We start from the raw sequence: 13,903 nt of genomic DNA on the forward strand, positions 1-13,903 counted from the left end.
AATAACTAAGAAATAAATATTTCTGCCATTGTCGTTTCACTTTCAAAATCGAGGCAAGCGTTGAAACGATAATCAGATTTGTTAAATATATCGATATATCTGTAAATGTTAAAGAACGATCTCTCGATTGCGAAAAGTTAAATGCGTGGCCACGAGGGCGCGCTACAGTTTGTTACAACATGGCGGGTGAGTGAGTGCCTGTGGATCGAACGAAGCTGCTCGAAAACACGAGGGATTTTCAGCTAACCCGTGGTGTTTGTGGGTTTCAGATATATCCTACAACCAGAAAGAAAGACTGGACGACTCAGACGAAGGTGAGTACTGACATAGAAATACATTATTGATGGTTGTAAACGTGCGCGGAAGGGGTTGGCCGTTCGGCACAGTGGCCCCACCATCGAAGCATGCTAGTGTCTGGCGTGCGTGGCGGTGGCGTGGTCGTAAACTCGTGTTCCGTTTTAAATACGTTGCACCTTGATCAATTTTCGGGTTAAGTCGAGTCAGCAATTTTATTATCAATCACAACGGCATAGTTACGATACCATTTGAACGGATGTCACGTTGCTATTCGACTGCAACCCGTATGTCACGCCGTGATTCTCACATGCGCGACCAAGGCATGAGAATGCTTCGATGGCGTTTTATCGGTTAGGGGGCGCCACAAAACGTGCCGCGCTGTGTTTACCTCGATTGCAAGCTGAAAAAAGAAGAAAACAGAAAAAGGGCACGCGGTCGCTTTCCGTCCTCATCTATTGTTTCTACAGTTTTTCACTGGTTTCGTGTACCATATCGAAATGCCATATGTATTCCAATGCTTCTCGAACGTTTATGTCTCGATCTTCATCCTCAATCTACGAGTGACGACATACCACGACAGTTAACGAATTGTATGTATTGTCTTTTTAACATATACTAACATTTATTTTACGTCATTCCCTTTTGTATAGTTCAAAGTCAGTATACGAATTAACTATCAAATTCAAGTGAATGAATATTGTTTAAATTCCGAGAAAAACAATTTTTACTGAATTATACATAACATTAGTTATTATACATGAAAATATCAATTAATAACCCTCTATTATATTAATCAAACTCGAATTGTATAAAAATCGATCAAATGGAGCGAAAGAAACGTTGTTTTGGTATATTGAAATAAACAAAGAGTTAATGCGCGGTTATTCGCCTATCGGGGTTACTGATCTTCGACTTCCATCTATTTGCTACTGCCATCTATCGTATACAAAAGTGAACCAGATTATTAGCTCTCGATAGAAGCACATTTCCCGTAAGATTCCGAAGTAACTAACCGTTGGATCGAAATACGGAAGATACCCGCGGATATGGAATCGACAGGGTATCGTAGGCTCGATCGATGTCCGATTTATCGACGATACGTCGTGGGTGGACCGTTTTAGGTCTGTTCGTAAAGAATATGTCGCGTGAACTCTTATCGGAGTATGGCTGGACCCTGTGAAGCCGATAAAGTCGGCGCTCTACGTATATGGGGCATCCACCTTTGTTTCTTTCTTTCTGTCTTTCTTTCTTTCTTTCTCGTTCTCACACATATCAACACCCTCACCAACTGTTGCTGCTAACTAACTCGTAGTTGGCCCTAATCGACTTTATCTAACATTCCAGAGGTCGTTTATCAGCTTGGCTTACTTATGTTTCCAAGCACGACCAGATAGAAAAATATTTGAGCCTGGTGCCCTTTCGATCCTCGAGGCAACGACCCGGTTCGGATCGTACGTCGTACTCGGGGCCCCACGAATACGTATCGGTGATTGAATTCCAACGATCGATTCGTAGAATCTTCTTATCGATCTTACGTATTCAATAACAAGTACAATTTATACGCTGACTCACGGATTTAGAGAATCGTTTGATGTCTTCGTTATTCTAGAAATCATAAGAAATCTATGTTTGCTTTTAATAAATTTCTCAATTTCATTACCTGAGCACGTGGCTGATATAAATGGAAAGTAATCGTTGCTTTTCTTTACTTTTCATTTTTTTTTTCCCCCTCAACTTTTCCTTTTTCAAATGACTGATTTGTTACGAAGCTTGAGCGTACAGGTTCCTTTTGCGTGAGTAATCCTTTTGCGATTCATGGCTCACGTATCCTATTTGATGACGTGCAAAAGCAGCACGTGACACATCGCTTCCTGATTCACACTTCCGATCTGTCGATTGTCCACTCGACTTAACGCACCTTGAATTCTTTTTCTTCTTACCTTACGACCTTCGTGCTCGAATCGTTCCAAGTCATGTTTCCTCGAAAACGGAGAGAAGAGGACGGATTAGGGTTTTGATTTATTTCGAAACTCGGTTCGATAACAATGGTCCCTCTTTCTGCTCGTCGCGTTTCGAGTCGATCGTTGGAACGCGGTTGCTCGACGAACGTTCGCTGAATTTCTCGATGTCTAACATATGGCTATGGCTACGGGAGTCACGGCGAAGCGATAGTAATCAGTCGCGATTATGCAAATGATTCGGTGACTGGCTGTGACAGCCAGCGGGTCGGACGTTTCTCGGGTATCAATGAATTCTTCTTTTCACTCGTGCAACAATACCGTCATATTTACCGGTCGTCCACTTAATTCTTGCTTACGGCTATATAAAGAAATTCAAATTGTTAAACTGTTCATAGTTACTCCGCGAATTATATCATTATAGTTTCACGTTGCAGGAAATACGTGTTTCTTTTAACGCTAAACAAAATGACCGTTTTTAAGATACTTATATGTGGGAAATGTGCAATCAAGACTCCTATAATTTGTAAAAATTGCGGTGAAAAAGAATAAAATAATTATTATTTTGTTCACTGTCTAATTGTTCATAATCGTCACTCTATATTAACCTCTTAACGCACTAATTAAAAATTCAAAAGCGGTCGTTTTTCCATCAATTTTTTTATTCTCTATTTTCTTATAATACAAAAGAAATCTTGGAAAAAAAAGTTGTTTTATGCAAAAAAAACTAAGGTAATTGCACCTACTTCGCTTAAGCGAGTTAACTCGAGCAACGAGAAAAAGCTTGAAAAGGATCAAAAAAATATTGAAAAATAAGCTTTTCGTCAAAATTTACGACGGTATGGTAAATTTTAAAACCCGAGAGGAAATAACAAATGAAAAACCAAAATTGCAGGTCTCACGAGTTAACTGGAGCGCGCGGAAAAAAATCGTTTTCTTAAACCCGACTTAACTCGGACGAGTGCGCTAAGAGGTTAAGGAGTATGTCTTTTTTAAAGCGGTCATTCGACCACTTGCGGTAGGAATAAGAATACACGAAGTGTCGGTGGTTTTAATGTTAAACGATTCAATTGTTTTCGTTATGGATTAATAAATTTCAACGTCCGTTTCGAGTCCGTTTCGGTTGCGGATCATCGAGGTGTACGCGACAGGATCGATCGAACTCCAACAGGTACGATGAAATCCTCTCGCGAAACATTTGCCACGAAGAAAGAGGAACAAGAGTCTGTTTAACTGGTCGCGTACGTTGCTCTCCCCGTTCCTCTGTGTTTGCGTTTATCGTCAAAGTGATCTCTTTCTCTCGTTATTTCCTCGGGCCGACGTACGACATCGATGTCGGGACGAAGAGGATGGTAGACGTATATATATATAAAAAAGAGAGAAAGATGGGAGAGAAAGAAAAAGAAGAGAGAGGAATAGGAGACGAGTATAGGTGGATATACAGAGAAACTTTAATTTCTTGGCATTGTCAGGAGTTCCTTGCCCTTTCAGCCTTTTCAGTTCGGTGGTCTGTTTTTGATAGGAGGCCACGTCGTCTAGACACACCGGGGGTTGCCCAGCTTTTATAATCGCAACGAAATGCACCCCTCCGTGCTCGACGCAAAAATACCGGTTTTTTTTCCTCTCCCCCCACCCTACCCTATATTTCTCTCCGTTCATCTCTCTTTCTCTCGCCGTTTGAATTTCTCTAACCCCCTTTAGCATCGTGTCACCCCTTCGTTCCATAGCGACGTGCCGCCGCGCGTTACTTTAAAATGATTTATTCTCTTTATTAAATTCGCATTCGAGGCTACGAGAGCACATTCTCGGCCTCGCTTGAATCGAATCTCGAGACCGAACGATAACGTGTCTCATCCGGCAACGAGACCACCGCCTCTGTCCGAAGTGTACAGGACTGGCTTCACCTTTCTTCTTTTACTCTTTCTCTCTCTCTCTCTCCGGACGAGAGGGTAGTCAAAGGTCACGGTGCGGTGGTGCATAAATTTCACCCTTCTTTTTATCCACGGGCACCGTGTGTCTCGTTAGTTCGATTCTTGTTTAACTATTTAACCATCTATCCCCGCGTTCCTGGACAGTGCCGGCACGTTCAATTCATCCTGGCTACGATCGAGAGGATCGGATATCAAAGAGCGTAGAGTTAACGGTGAATAACAAAAGAGGATGCTTTGCTATGATAGCAAACATGTTTTATGATTTTTTGCATAATAAAAAGAAATTCTTTAGTCAAAGTGGAGTTGATCTAAATATGAGTCTTGTTAGGTACGACGGGGGTTGAGAATCTACAGTCGCTTTTACTTTAGCCTTATAATCATACTCGTGACACAAAGCTGTGATAGGTGCGTGAAATATTCAAAACGTCGATTGTAACTGTCACAGCGGCAACTCGTAATGTCACCTCTAGCTCAAAGACCACCAACTTAAGACTTTGATTTTTCATGAGGACGGTTGAATAAATATCGTGGACTAGAAAAAGTTTGTCGAAGCTTTGTATTTTATTGAAAAGAAATTCGATGTCGAGTTGAAGCGGCGTTGAAAATTGGTTATTCGTCGATTATTCCCTTTCGTAAATTCACCCCCTGACGGATGCGACGACCAGGAGGAACCGAGCCGAGCGGTGGCGCCTCCTATCGTCAGATCGGACGCTCGAATGGCGGCCCGATTATTACATGACATTCCTCGAATACCATCCAGACCTCCCTCGTCTCCACCAGCCAACCAAGGGCTCCTTCTTCTTCGTCTTCCCTAACCCTGCCACCATTTCTTTCTCTCTTCTCTACATCCGCATACGCGCCGCGACGTTACTCTGCCCTCACCGTGTTGTCGAGGGAACGCGAGCCGGGTAGACCTCTGGAAACCTCGAAAATAGGCCCGCGATACGAATGATAAAAGGCACCCTCCTGCATCCTCCGCTCGCAACGCCCTTCTCGGCCTACGACCCCTCTTCGCGGCGTCTTTGCATCCTGTCGGCGCGGAGGAAGCGCCGATCGAGAATCAGCCGCGCCCTGAAGCCGACTGGTTGCGAGTTGCGCGAGAAAATGGACGAAGCGGAATCGAATCCGTTTCAAGTTTTATCAATTTTTACCGACGATCTTTCATTTCATTCTGCGATTCTTTTGGAGTTTCTTTTAAACAATTTACCTTTGCAAGAATCTTCAGCATAGTTTTAGAAAAATTGTTTCTGTGTCTTGTTAGGAGAATTTTTCTATTTATTTTATACTCGTCGGGGTGTTTTTCGACGAACAAAACGCGTTAACGCGTATAGACGCCGAAGCAGAGAGGACGATGACGCCGGACGCGGCGGCGGTTGCGAGAGCTATACGATCGATTCGCGGCCGCCTTCTATTGTCGCTGTCTGTGTGTAAGGGTTTGCAGTAACCCCCTCCGGAGAAGGACGCTGGCTGACACCCCGTTAGAGAAAGGGAAAGACAGCGTCGGTGAGAGCGAGAAAGTGGCGGTAGTAGAGAGATAGTACGATTCCTCGTAAGCCACCGAGCGAACCCATTCATAAAGACGAGGCCGTGACTAACGAGTAAGGAGAAACGAGCGCGAGTCTACTTCTCTCTCTTTCTCTCTCCCTCTCTTCCCCTCCCTCTATTCTTTACTTTCATCTTCAACATTTCTCTCTTTCTCTCTCTTCTTTCCTATCGATTTCTTTTCTCCATTCGGCTTCTTCTTTTCCCGCTCCATTATCGGTCCCGCTAACGAGTCGAATTTTTCCCTTCTTTTCATTGCGATTTCGCTATTCCTATCCTTCTTCCCGATATCACAATCGGGGCTAATTAAGGGTGCGTTTCCACGATATAGTAAATCGCGACGTTTAATACCTTAACACTGATGTTAATAATATATCGATAACATTTATTAGGAGAAGATACGAAGTTAAGATTTTGTTGGACGACTCGAATTCGATTTCCAGCGGAAACGATCGATCGGTCATCGGTCGTAGGGTTTTTGTGAACGGTCACACGGGAACCGTGGTAGAGCGTTGGTTCGCAAGAAACCGTGAAAATCGTAGGCACGCAACGGGATGTTAAAACGGCGATGACAAGGAGGAACGTTGACGGCCTTTCTAGTCGGGGACGCTTCCGCGTTCCATCACGTGGACCGACCTCCGGGAAGGACGCGACATCATCGATGGTGACCGCGATGGTACCGGTTTCTTTTTCCTCGCGTCCTTCTTCTACGAGTACTCGAGCTGATGGCATTGTTCCGAGCTATTGGTAACGGCCACAGCGGATTCTGCCTTAAAAGCAGAAAGTTCGTCTTCCTCGGCACGTAGATGGCGAACGAGCCATCTTTTTCCTCCACGCAGTCTCGCTAGAGCTCTTCTCGTTCTTCGTAACGCCATGTTTTTTTTCATATTTTCATCGCGAATCGAGCCACTTAAGGGGTCGTTCAGACCTTTTTCCCGTTTTGTTTTTTGATAATCCCGCGTTCAAGTAGAGCTTTTCTTCGTCGCTTCGTGGGATAGGAGGCGCGTGAACGCGAAGCGTCATAGCTGATCGGGAAATATCGAGATAACCCTTCGAGGGACTTTATTACGAGGCCGGGGAAAGTTTTGATTGGGTTACAAAACTCGTTCGCTGAGGGATCGATGGATAGCTCGGAAACGGAAAAGCTCGATGTAAACGCACCCTCTGCTCCTGCTCGCCCTCTCGCTTCCTCTCTTGTACGCTTCCAATCACCTCTTTCTCTCTCTCTCGCGTCTACTACCCCGGCCTTGGCCCAGCGTTCGATGAAAACCAGTAGCCCTTCCGCTTGCTTTTGGCCATTGCGCGCGGGGAGAAAAAGAGCGGGACAGAGAAATTGAGAGAGGAGAGGGAAAAAAAAACAATCTAGCTAATTTTTCTACCGCATACAAGGGCACTGGGACAACCGGTGTGAAACTAAAGTGCCACCCCACCCTCGGTCCATTCAGTCACTCTTCAAAGGGATCAAAGGTATACGTGCAACCTTTATCCACCGAGTTCTGCGAATCTGCGATACTCGCTGCGACATTTGTTTCTCTGTATCTCCTAACCTCGATACCTTTCATCGGGGGACTCGCCATATTCCCTTTCATTCATTTTACACGTGGAATCCTTATTTATCAAGTATCGATTAATTCCTGTTATAAACTTTGAAATAATCTTCGTGCACTCGTCGAACTTCCGTCGTTTCTCGTTGCGTTTTCTAATATCGCGGTTCGTGTCTCGGGTTATCCTGATACCCGGTGTAATTATTACCGTATACGTGACTTTTGATAGCTCACGGTCAACCTCGTGCTCACGTACGGCTACGATACATCCGATTTCGCTATCGAACGAGCGTGCTGGAGAAAGAAAATCGCCCGTCGACCGAGAGACGAGCCGAAGGGCTCGAGTAGCGGCGATAACGCGTCTCGATAACGGAGAGTTTATTCAGAAAACGGTTCGACGATCCCATTAATCAAACGCCGCGGCCCCGAGGAGAATCGACGGTTGGCATAAACGCAACGTGCGAGTAGTACAGCTGGTGCGTTATCAGGTAACCTTTTAGGGGGTTCAACGAAAGGAAGGAGAGTTTTGAGATAACGATGCAACGATGTCGTAACACCTTTCTCCTCGTCATTCTTTGGTGCAATGTTTTCTTCTTAAGGAATACGCGTGGGGACCAGCACGAGTCCGCCTTTTGTCTCGGTTCTCTCGTTTCCGAGCCGGTCGTCCGATTAGGCAGCCCGTGTAAATGTGGAAACTAAGCTTCTCAATGGACGAACCTCGCATTCTTCGCCTCTCTTTTTTAAGGCACGTGTCGTTTTGTGCGTCGCCCGTGTATGCATTCCACACGTGGGTGTGTAGTGTAAATAAAATTCCACGGGTTGTCGGATTCCAATCTTCTCGAAGGGAATCGTGTCTAGTAGACGAGGAGTAGGTGTAATCTACGACTGCGGCAATATTTAGAATATCGGGAAAGGATTTTATACGGTCATTCTCTTCATACTTTTTGCTGTTTCGCGAAATCGCGAGGGAATTTCAATGTTTCGAAACGGGCCGATAGATCGTTGAAAAATCGTACGATCGAAGGAATTTTTAATTAAAACACCGTTCGACCCGTTTTCGTCGGTGAAAAGCAATTACGCGATCGCGGGGGTAACTAGAGGAACGAACGATGGAGAAAACGAATCCCATCTCGGTCGGTGTACGAGCCGGTACGTCATTTCATGTATTTTTAAAGCTTTCCTACGTCCGATTTAACGCGGTGTCAAGCGACCAGAGAACGGTACGACGAGGATATCGAGGTCAAAGCTCGAAGCGGCACGAGAAATTTGTCGTCGTTGGAATGTGCCGGTTCCCGCGCTATTGTTGCGACAATTTAACGCCGTTGTCTCCATCTCCTCCTTCGTTATCTCGCCAACAAGTTAATCTTTATAAATAGCTCGAGCCACGGTTATATTTAATCCTGACCCTCGTGGTCGGTGTTTGTATCTTCGGCGTTGCTCGCGCGATGCTGGAAAACCGACGCCTGCACTCGCCCCTATGAATTACGCGTCTCTAGCCTCGGATAGATAACCGTCGTCCAATCTTCTCTTTTTTTTTCCACCCTCCCCCATTCTTTTTTTTTTTTTGGCTAGCTACGTTGCGGAAGTACGGGACTTCCAATTAAGCGGAAACTACGTTATCACTTTGACTGTCGCGTCATCCGCGCTTTGAGCGACTCGTGAATCTCTGCAGTAAACTGCCACCCATCTTCTGCTCGACAATCTCGTTTATCCGCTTGTGAACAATTTTACTAATTATGTGCGGGGGATAAGGGAACGCAATTAACTGGAATTGTTAGAATTTCGAAAGTGTCGGGTCGTTTTGAAATGTCACGTTATTTTTAGGATCGTGGGTGTAATTCTTGCGGATGAAGGTTGGGTGTCATTCTTAATCAAGAAGTAAAATTATTAATTGAAACTCCCAGTGACCTTCCGAAGATTTCTGACCCGGTTCTCCAAAATATCTACTCGCCGAGGAACTAGTACACCTTTCTGAATAATAGAAAAGCTTCTCGCGAATATCCATCCAGCGTGCCGTTTTTATCGCGTACCATTTCTCGTTCTCGTCTTTTCTCGTGGTCCTTCGGTTAACCTAAATTTCAGAAGCTACCGGTAATCGATCGATCTTCCACTTCCGTTCCTTCTTTTTTTTTCTCCACGCGCTCGCGAGCCAGACAATTTTTACGCGATCGATCGATCGCGTCCTGTTCCGATTTCGATTCCGGAGAACAGAATTTCCTGGAAACCGGGAAAGGTACAGTTTTTTCCGCGCGATCGTTGAGAAGAGAGTCGATTTTTCGAATCGGCGCGAACGTTTTCAGACGATCTTGCTAGAAAAGTCCGTTGCGAATTAATCTTGGAGCTCGACCGACAATAAAACCGGACTGTCCTTACATTCCTGGGCAGTGTGTCGCCCGCTATTTTAAGCCCGGAGTTTAATAAACTTACGTCTCTTAATTAGACCTACTTCTCTCCTACTCTATCCTCTGACGCCTGTCTCTTTCTCTGTTTCTCATTCCTTGCCTTTACGTTCTGACGGTTGAACGCTCGACGAGCTCTATCAAGGCGTTGTTAACCCATTAATACCGAAACTTGCGTATACGTAACATTTTACTGCGCCCTTTGTAGTTGCAAATTATTTTCTTCGTACACAATCGACGCTCGAATCGTAGGAATATTATACGAAAATAACAAATCAATGAATTATCGAACGTATTGGAGAACTTTGTACGTCTTATTTTTCTGCCATAATCGAGACCCCTTTTATCGTCATCGATATTCTCGGTACGAAATATCTTTCGCGTCGATTTATCTGTTTAAAATGGAGGGAAAGATAGGATGCAGAATTTGTACGTTTCAAAAGGTACACGTCGTCGCGATACGCGTGATTAGATTAACCATGGAATGACGAATCCGGGTCATCCGTGACCCAGACCTCGACGATTCGATCATCTTGCACTTAAAATTTTGCAGAATTTTTTGATTTGTAAATTCAGCTCCTCTTCGGGTAATTATCGGTACGATAGTATGCACCAGGTATTTCGTACTCTTCTTTTTTTTCCCCTCGGTGCAGCGTTCATGACGCCACGCGAGTTAACGTGTACGTCATGTTACGGCACTGGCGCCGCGTACGCTCGCTATTCTATGATACAATCAATGAATGACTGACTGCGTGCCGTGACGTTGCCGTGCTGGTGACCGTGATGACTTATCTCGAGCTTTTCCCTTTTGCTTTTCTACTCTACGTGCATCGATTTTTCTGTTCGAACGACCTAACCAACTTCTCTTTCACCCTGCTAAAGGTCGATTTATGCAACCGGCTCGCAATATTATCAGTGATCAATTTATCAATGATATTTAATCAGCTGGTGGAAATGGACGTGTCTGAGATTCCTAAACTTTGATCTCTTGAATTTCCACTCTTTTATTAATCCTCTGCTAAGTGTAGACAATAAAGATTTTAAATTATTTTAAATTAATAATACTCTGTGCGAACTTAAGAATGCTCCGTCCCCAAAGGGTTAATCCTAAGATAGCGATCGGTGTTTTTTGATTGCAATTTTCTAAATTTCTGATACCGATCAGTGACCACTCCGTAGGCAAGGACCGCGTTAACCGCCGCTTTTAATCGCGAGGCAACGAGAAAATTAAGGAGAAAGCCGAACACACGGTATAAAGGCCGACAAAGCGTTGCTCGTAGTTTTCTCCGCTTCCCCTCGCTTCTATATTCGTCCGTTTCTTCTCCCTTTCTCTCCTTTCATCCGGTGCCACATTAACGACGTAAAACGTACGTTCGCCACGGCAGACCGCACGCCACGATGCAATCAATGAATGACGGTGTGGCGTGGCGCGGCGCGCGCACTGACCGTGATGACTTTTCTTATCTGCCAGCCTATCTTCCTTTCTCTTTCTCGCTCACGATTCCTTGCCCGTTCTTACCGTATCCTCCCTTCTCGCTTCCGTCAACGGTTAACATCGTTGCTCCACATCTGTTCCTCTCTTTTCTTCTCCATCCCAGCCGTCTACTCGGCTCCCTTTTTCCTTTCCTAGCCTGAACACACTCCGTGCCTCCTTCACAACTTTTTTTTTTTTTTTTTTCTTCACTCTCGTTCACTCTTCCTGGGCCCCTCCGCTGCCTCTCCATCCGGTTCGCATTACGCACGATGCGTACGCTAGCTAGTACGAGGAGGAAGCGAGCGTCTCCACCCTTATCGCGCTGCAAACGGAGTCCACGCTCGAGACGCTCGATCGCTGGGTCGTTATGACCCTGCTCCTAAAGGAGAATACCGAAGCAAAATACAGGGAGTTTGCAAACGTTATCCATTAGAGTAAAAATAGAATTTATTTAACATAAATTTGTTTAATGACGGCCCTGTTTCGCCGCCTCGTAGCCGGCCGCTCGATGATTCTCGGTGGAATCGCGAGCACTGTGTCGAAGGCGTGGTCGTAAAGGTAGGAAATATAGATCGAAAGACTCTTGGGTCTAAAATTGTTTACCTCCTCTCGTCTGCTTCCCGATACATACGTCCCGGCATAGTCATTCGGTATTTTCATCGTCGCGTCGTAAATCGACGATCGGGTTAATTTAAACGTTCCGTTTGACGTCTCTGTAAGTGACCTTGCCGCGGCTGATGTACCGTAGGACAAAGGCAGAGAAACGGAGAAAGAGAATCGGAGTCAACAAACGATTCCGTCGATCCGTAGTGAATCGGTGTGGCTCGGGTGGCCGATCGAGCGAATGGTCGTCCGTAGTACGGGTTGAAAGTGGAGACGGGAAAAAAGGAGGAGAACGATTAACGAGACGGCAAGGTAGTAGAAGAGAGAGTTAGTCGCGTCGCGGCGTATCGTCGTGGTGGTCGACGGCGTCGTCGTCCTCGTTGTCCTCGTCGACGGTCGCCGACTATCGATCGGTGGCGGGCGTCGGCGTCGGCGTCGGCGTCGGTGCCGCGCGGTGGCGCCCCCGTCGTTTTAGGAAGGTCGGCGACGGCGCTCTCGCTTCGTCGTCCGCCCCTGGGGGGTGGCGGACGAGGCGGAGGGGGCGGTGGGGGGCACCGACACGCAGACCAATCATGCCTTTGGTGGAGCCGGCAAGAACCCGGCGTGTACGTGAGGCCGCCACACTAAATGCGGATTTATCAGTCGACGAGTCGCGTTCATGGCGTTAAACTTTTCGTCCGTTCCCCGTTGCTCTGGTTTTCTTTTCCTTTTTTTTTCTTTTTTTTTTTTTCTTTCTTTCACACCCACGGGATCGACGTCGTCCCGTAGTCCGGAAAGTGTCGCTCGTCGTACGCGAAACGATCGAGAAAATCGCCAAGGCGTTCCCGCTGCGGCGCCCCTTTTTTTTTCTTCGCCGGGGGGCGGTGGAGAACGCGACCAAGGATGCTGCGTCCTTTGGAACGTCCTTTCGGAGCGTCGCGTCTCTGCCGGCATGTCGCGTACCGCATCGCTCGCGAGTTTCTCCGTTTTATCTGGTGGATGAGTGATAATCAAGTGACACGATTCTAATTTCGGACGTGGACTTGCGAGATAGGACATGTGTGATCTTCAATTTGTGTTTATCCCGTCGATGCCGTCGAATCGACGTTAACACGTGTGTTCCTTGTCTCATCCGAAACATGTGAAAGGGACGGTTCTTGTCTTTCGAAGAATATTTCTGTCGACGTCGCGAGTGTTCTCGTTGAACGAGAATGGACAGGGAAACGTGGCGGTTCGTTGAGTCGTACGACGTGGCAGAAAATGGCATCGTAATGCGGCCTAAAACATGGAAAAGGTGGCGAGGATCCTCGCCGGCCACGCATGGCCGTTTCGCCCGAAGGATGTCGTAAAATGCCGGCGTAAGGATCCATCTCGCCGGTCAGTAACCATTTTCCAACATTCGTAAACGCGGCTGAAAATTCTCTCGTATTAAAGGAACAAGAGACGAAATCAAGCGTAGAAATGACGAGAAGAAGCGCGGTAATCAAAGCGAATTGCAACTGGTAATCGTGACTCGTGGCAAGCCCAAGGGCATACTACGAAAATTCAAACGTTCCTGTGATTCTCGGGATTCTTTATTGTGATTGTTCTCGGCGAATGTAACGTGTGAGTGCGCGATTTGTTTGATTGATCCCTCGAAACTGTCGCAACGATGTTTGTAGTGACAACGCCTGGAATCACGTGGATACATGAAGAGATCGTTGGATTTCCTCGAACCATCCTCAAGGTAAGATCGTTCGATCGATCTTTAACCAATATCCCGACGTGAAACAATTTGAATTACATAACTGGAAAATCATCTTAATCGAACGTGTTCCCAATTTCAATTTCCGTGTACCAAACGTTTCTGTCTTAACGACGCGCGACGTATCAAGTTACGGTTGCAGAATATCTGCTTACTCGAACGGGTAATAGTAAAATTACGATAAACAAAAGCTCTCCGCCCCGGCGCTTCGTTAATTGCGTAAGTAGTCGAAAGTTCTTGTGCCCATTGCCGCTTTTTCTCCCGTCAGAATGGATCGGCGAGGGGTTGAAAGGGTTCGGGGCGGTCAGGCTCGGAGGGTTAGCTAAGGAGAGGAGAAAGAAAAATAAAAAGCGACAAGCTGCCGCGAAACATCGACAAAAACAAATGTTCTCGTCGCGGCTAATGAAACGCCTTCGGGTGCGAGCACCGAGG

At 46.0% G+C, this 13,903-nt stretch overlaps 1 protein-coding gene across 3 annotated transcripts in view; it reads left to right on the forward strand.

Annotated features, from left to right (window-relative positions):
• The first annotated feature begins 187 nt into the window (after positions 1–187).
• The window catches only part of LOC114880172 (serine/threonine-protein phosphatase 4 regulatory subunit 1-like), a 111,799-nt gene continuing 98,083 nt past the window's right edge, over positions 188–13,903 (forward strand). Inside the window, exon 1 of one of the 3 annotated variants that reach the window (XM_029195891.2) lies at positions 188–314. Coding sequence is in view for 2 of the 3 variants with exons in the window: in XM_029195927.2 (XP_029051760.1) it covers positions 812–887 (76 nt within the window). In the remaining variant the exon portion in view is untranslated. Of the gene's footprint in view, positions 315–426; positions 888–13,903 lie in introns of those variants that run through there. The other 2 variants (XM_029195927.2, XM_029195883.2) reach the window with 2 other exon arrangements.

Source organism: Osmia bicornis, chromosome 5, assembly GCF_907164935.1.
Source record: "Osmia bicornis bicornis chromosome 5, iOsmBic2.1, whole genome shotgun sequence".
NCBI lineage: Eukaryota > Metazoa > Arthropoda > Insecta > Hymenoptera > Megachilidae > Osmia > Osmia bicornis.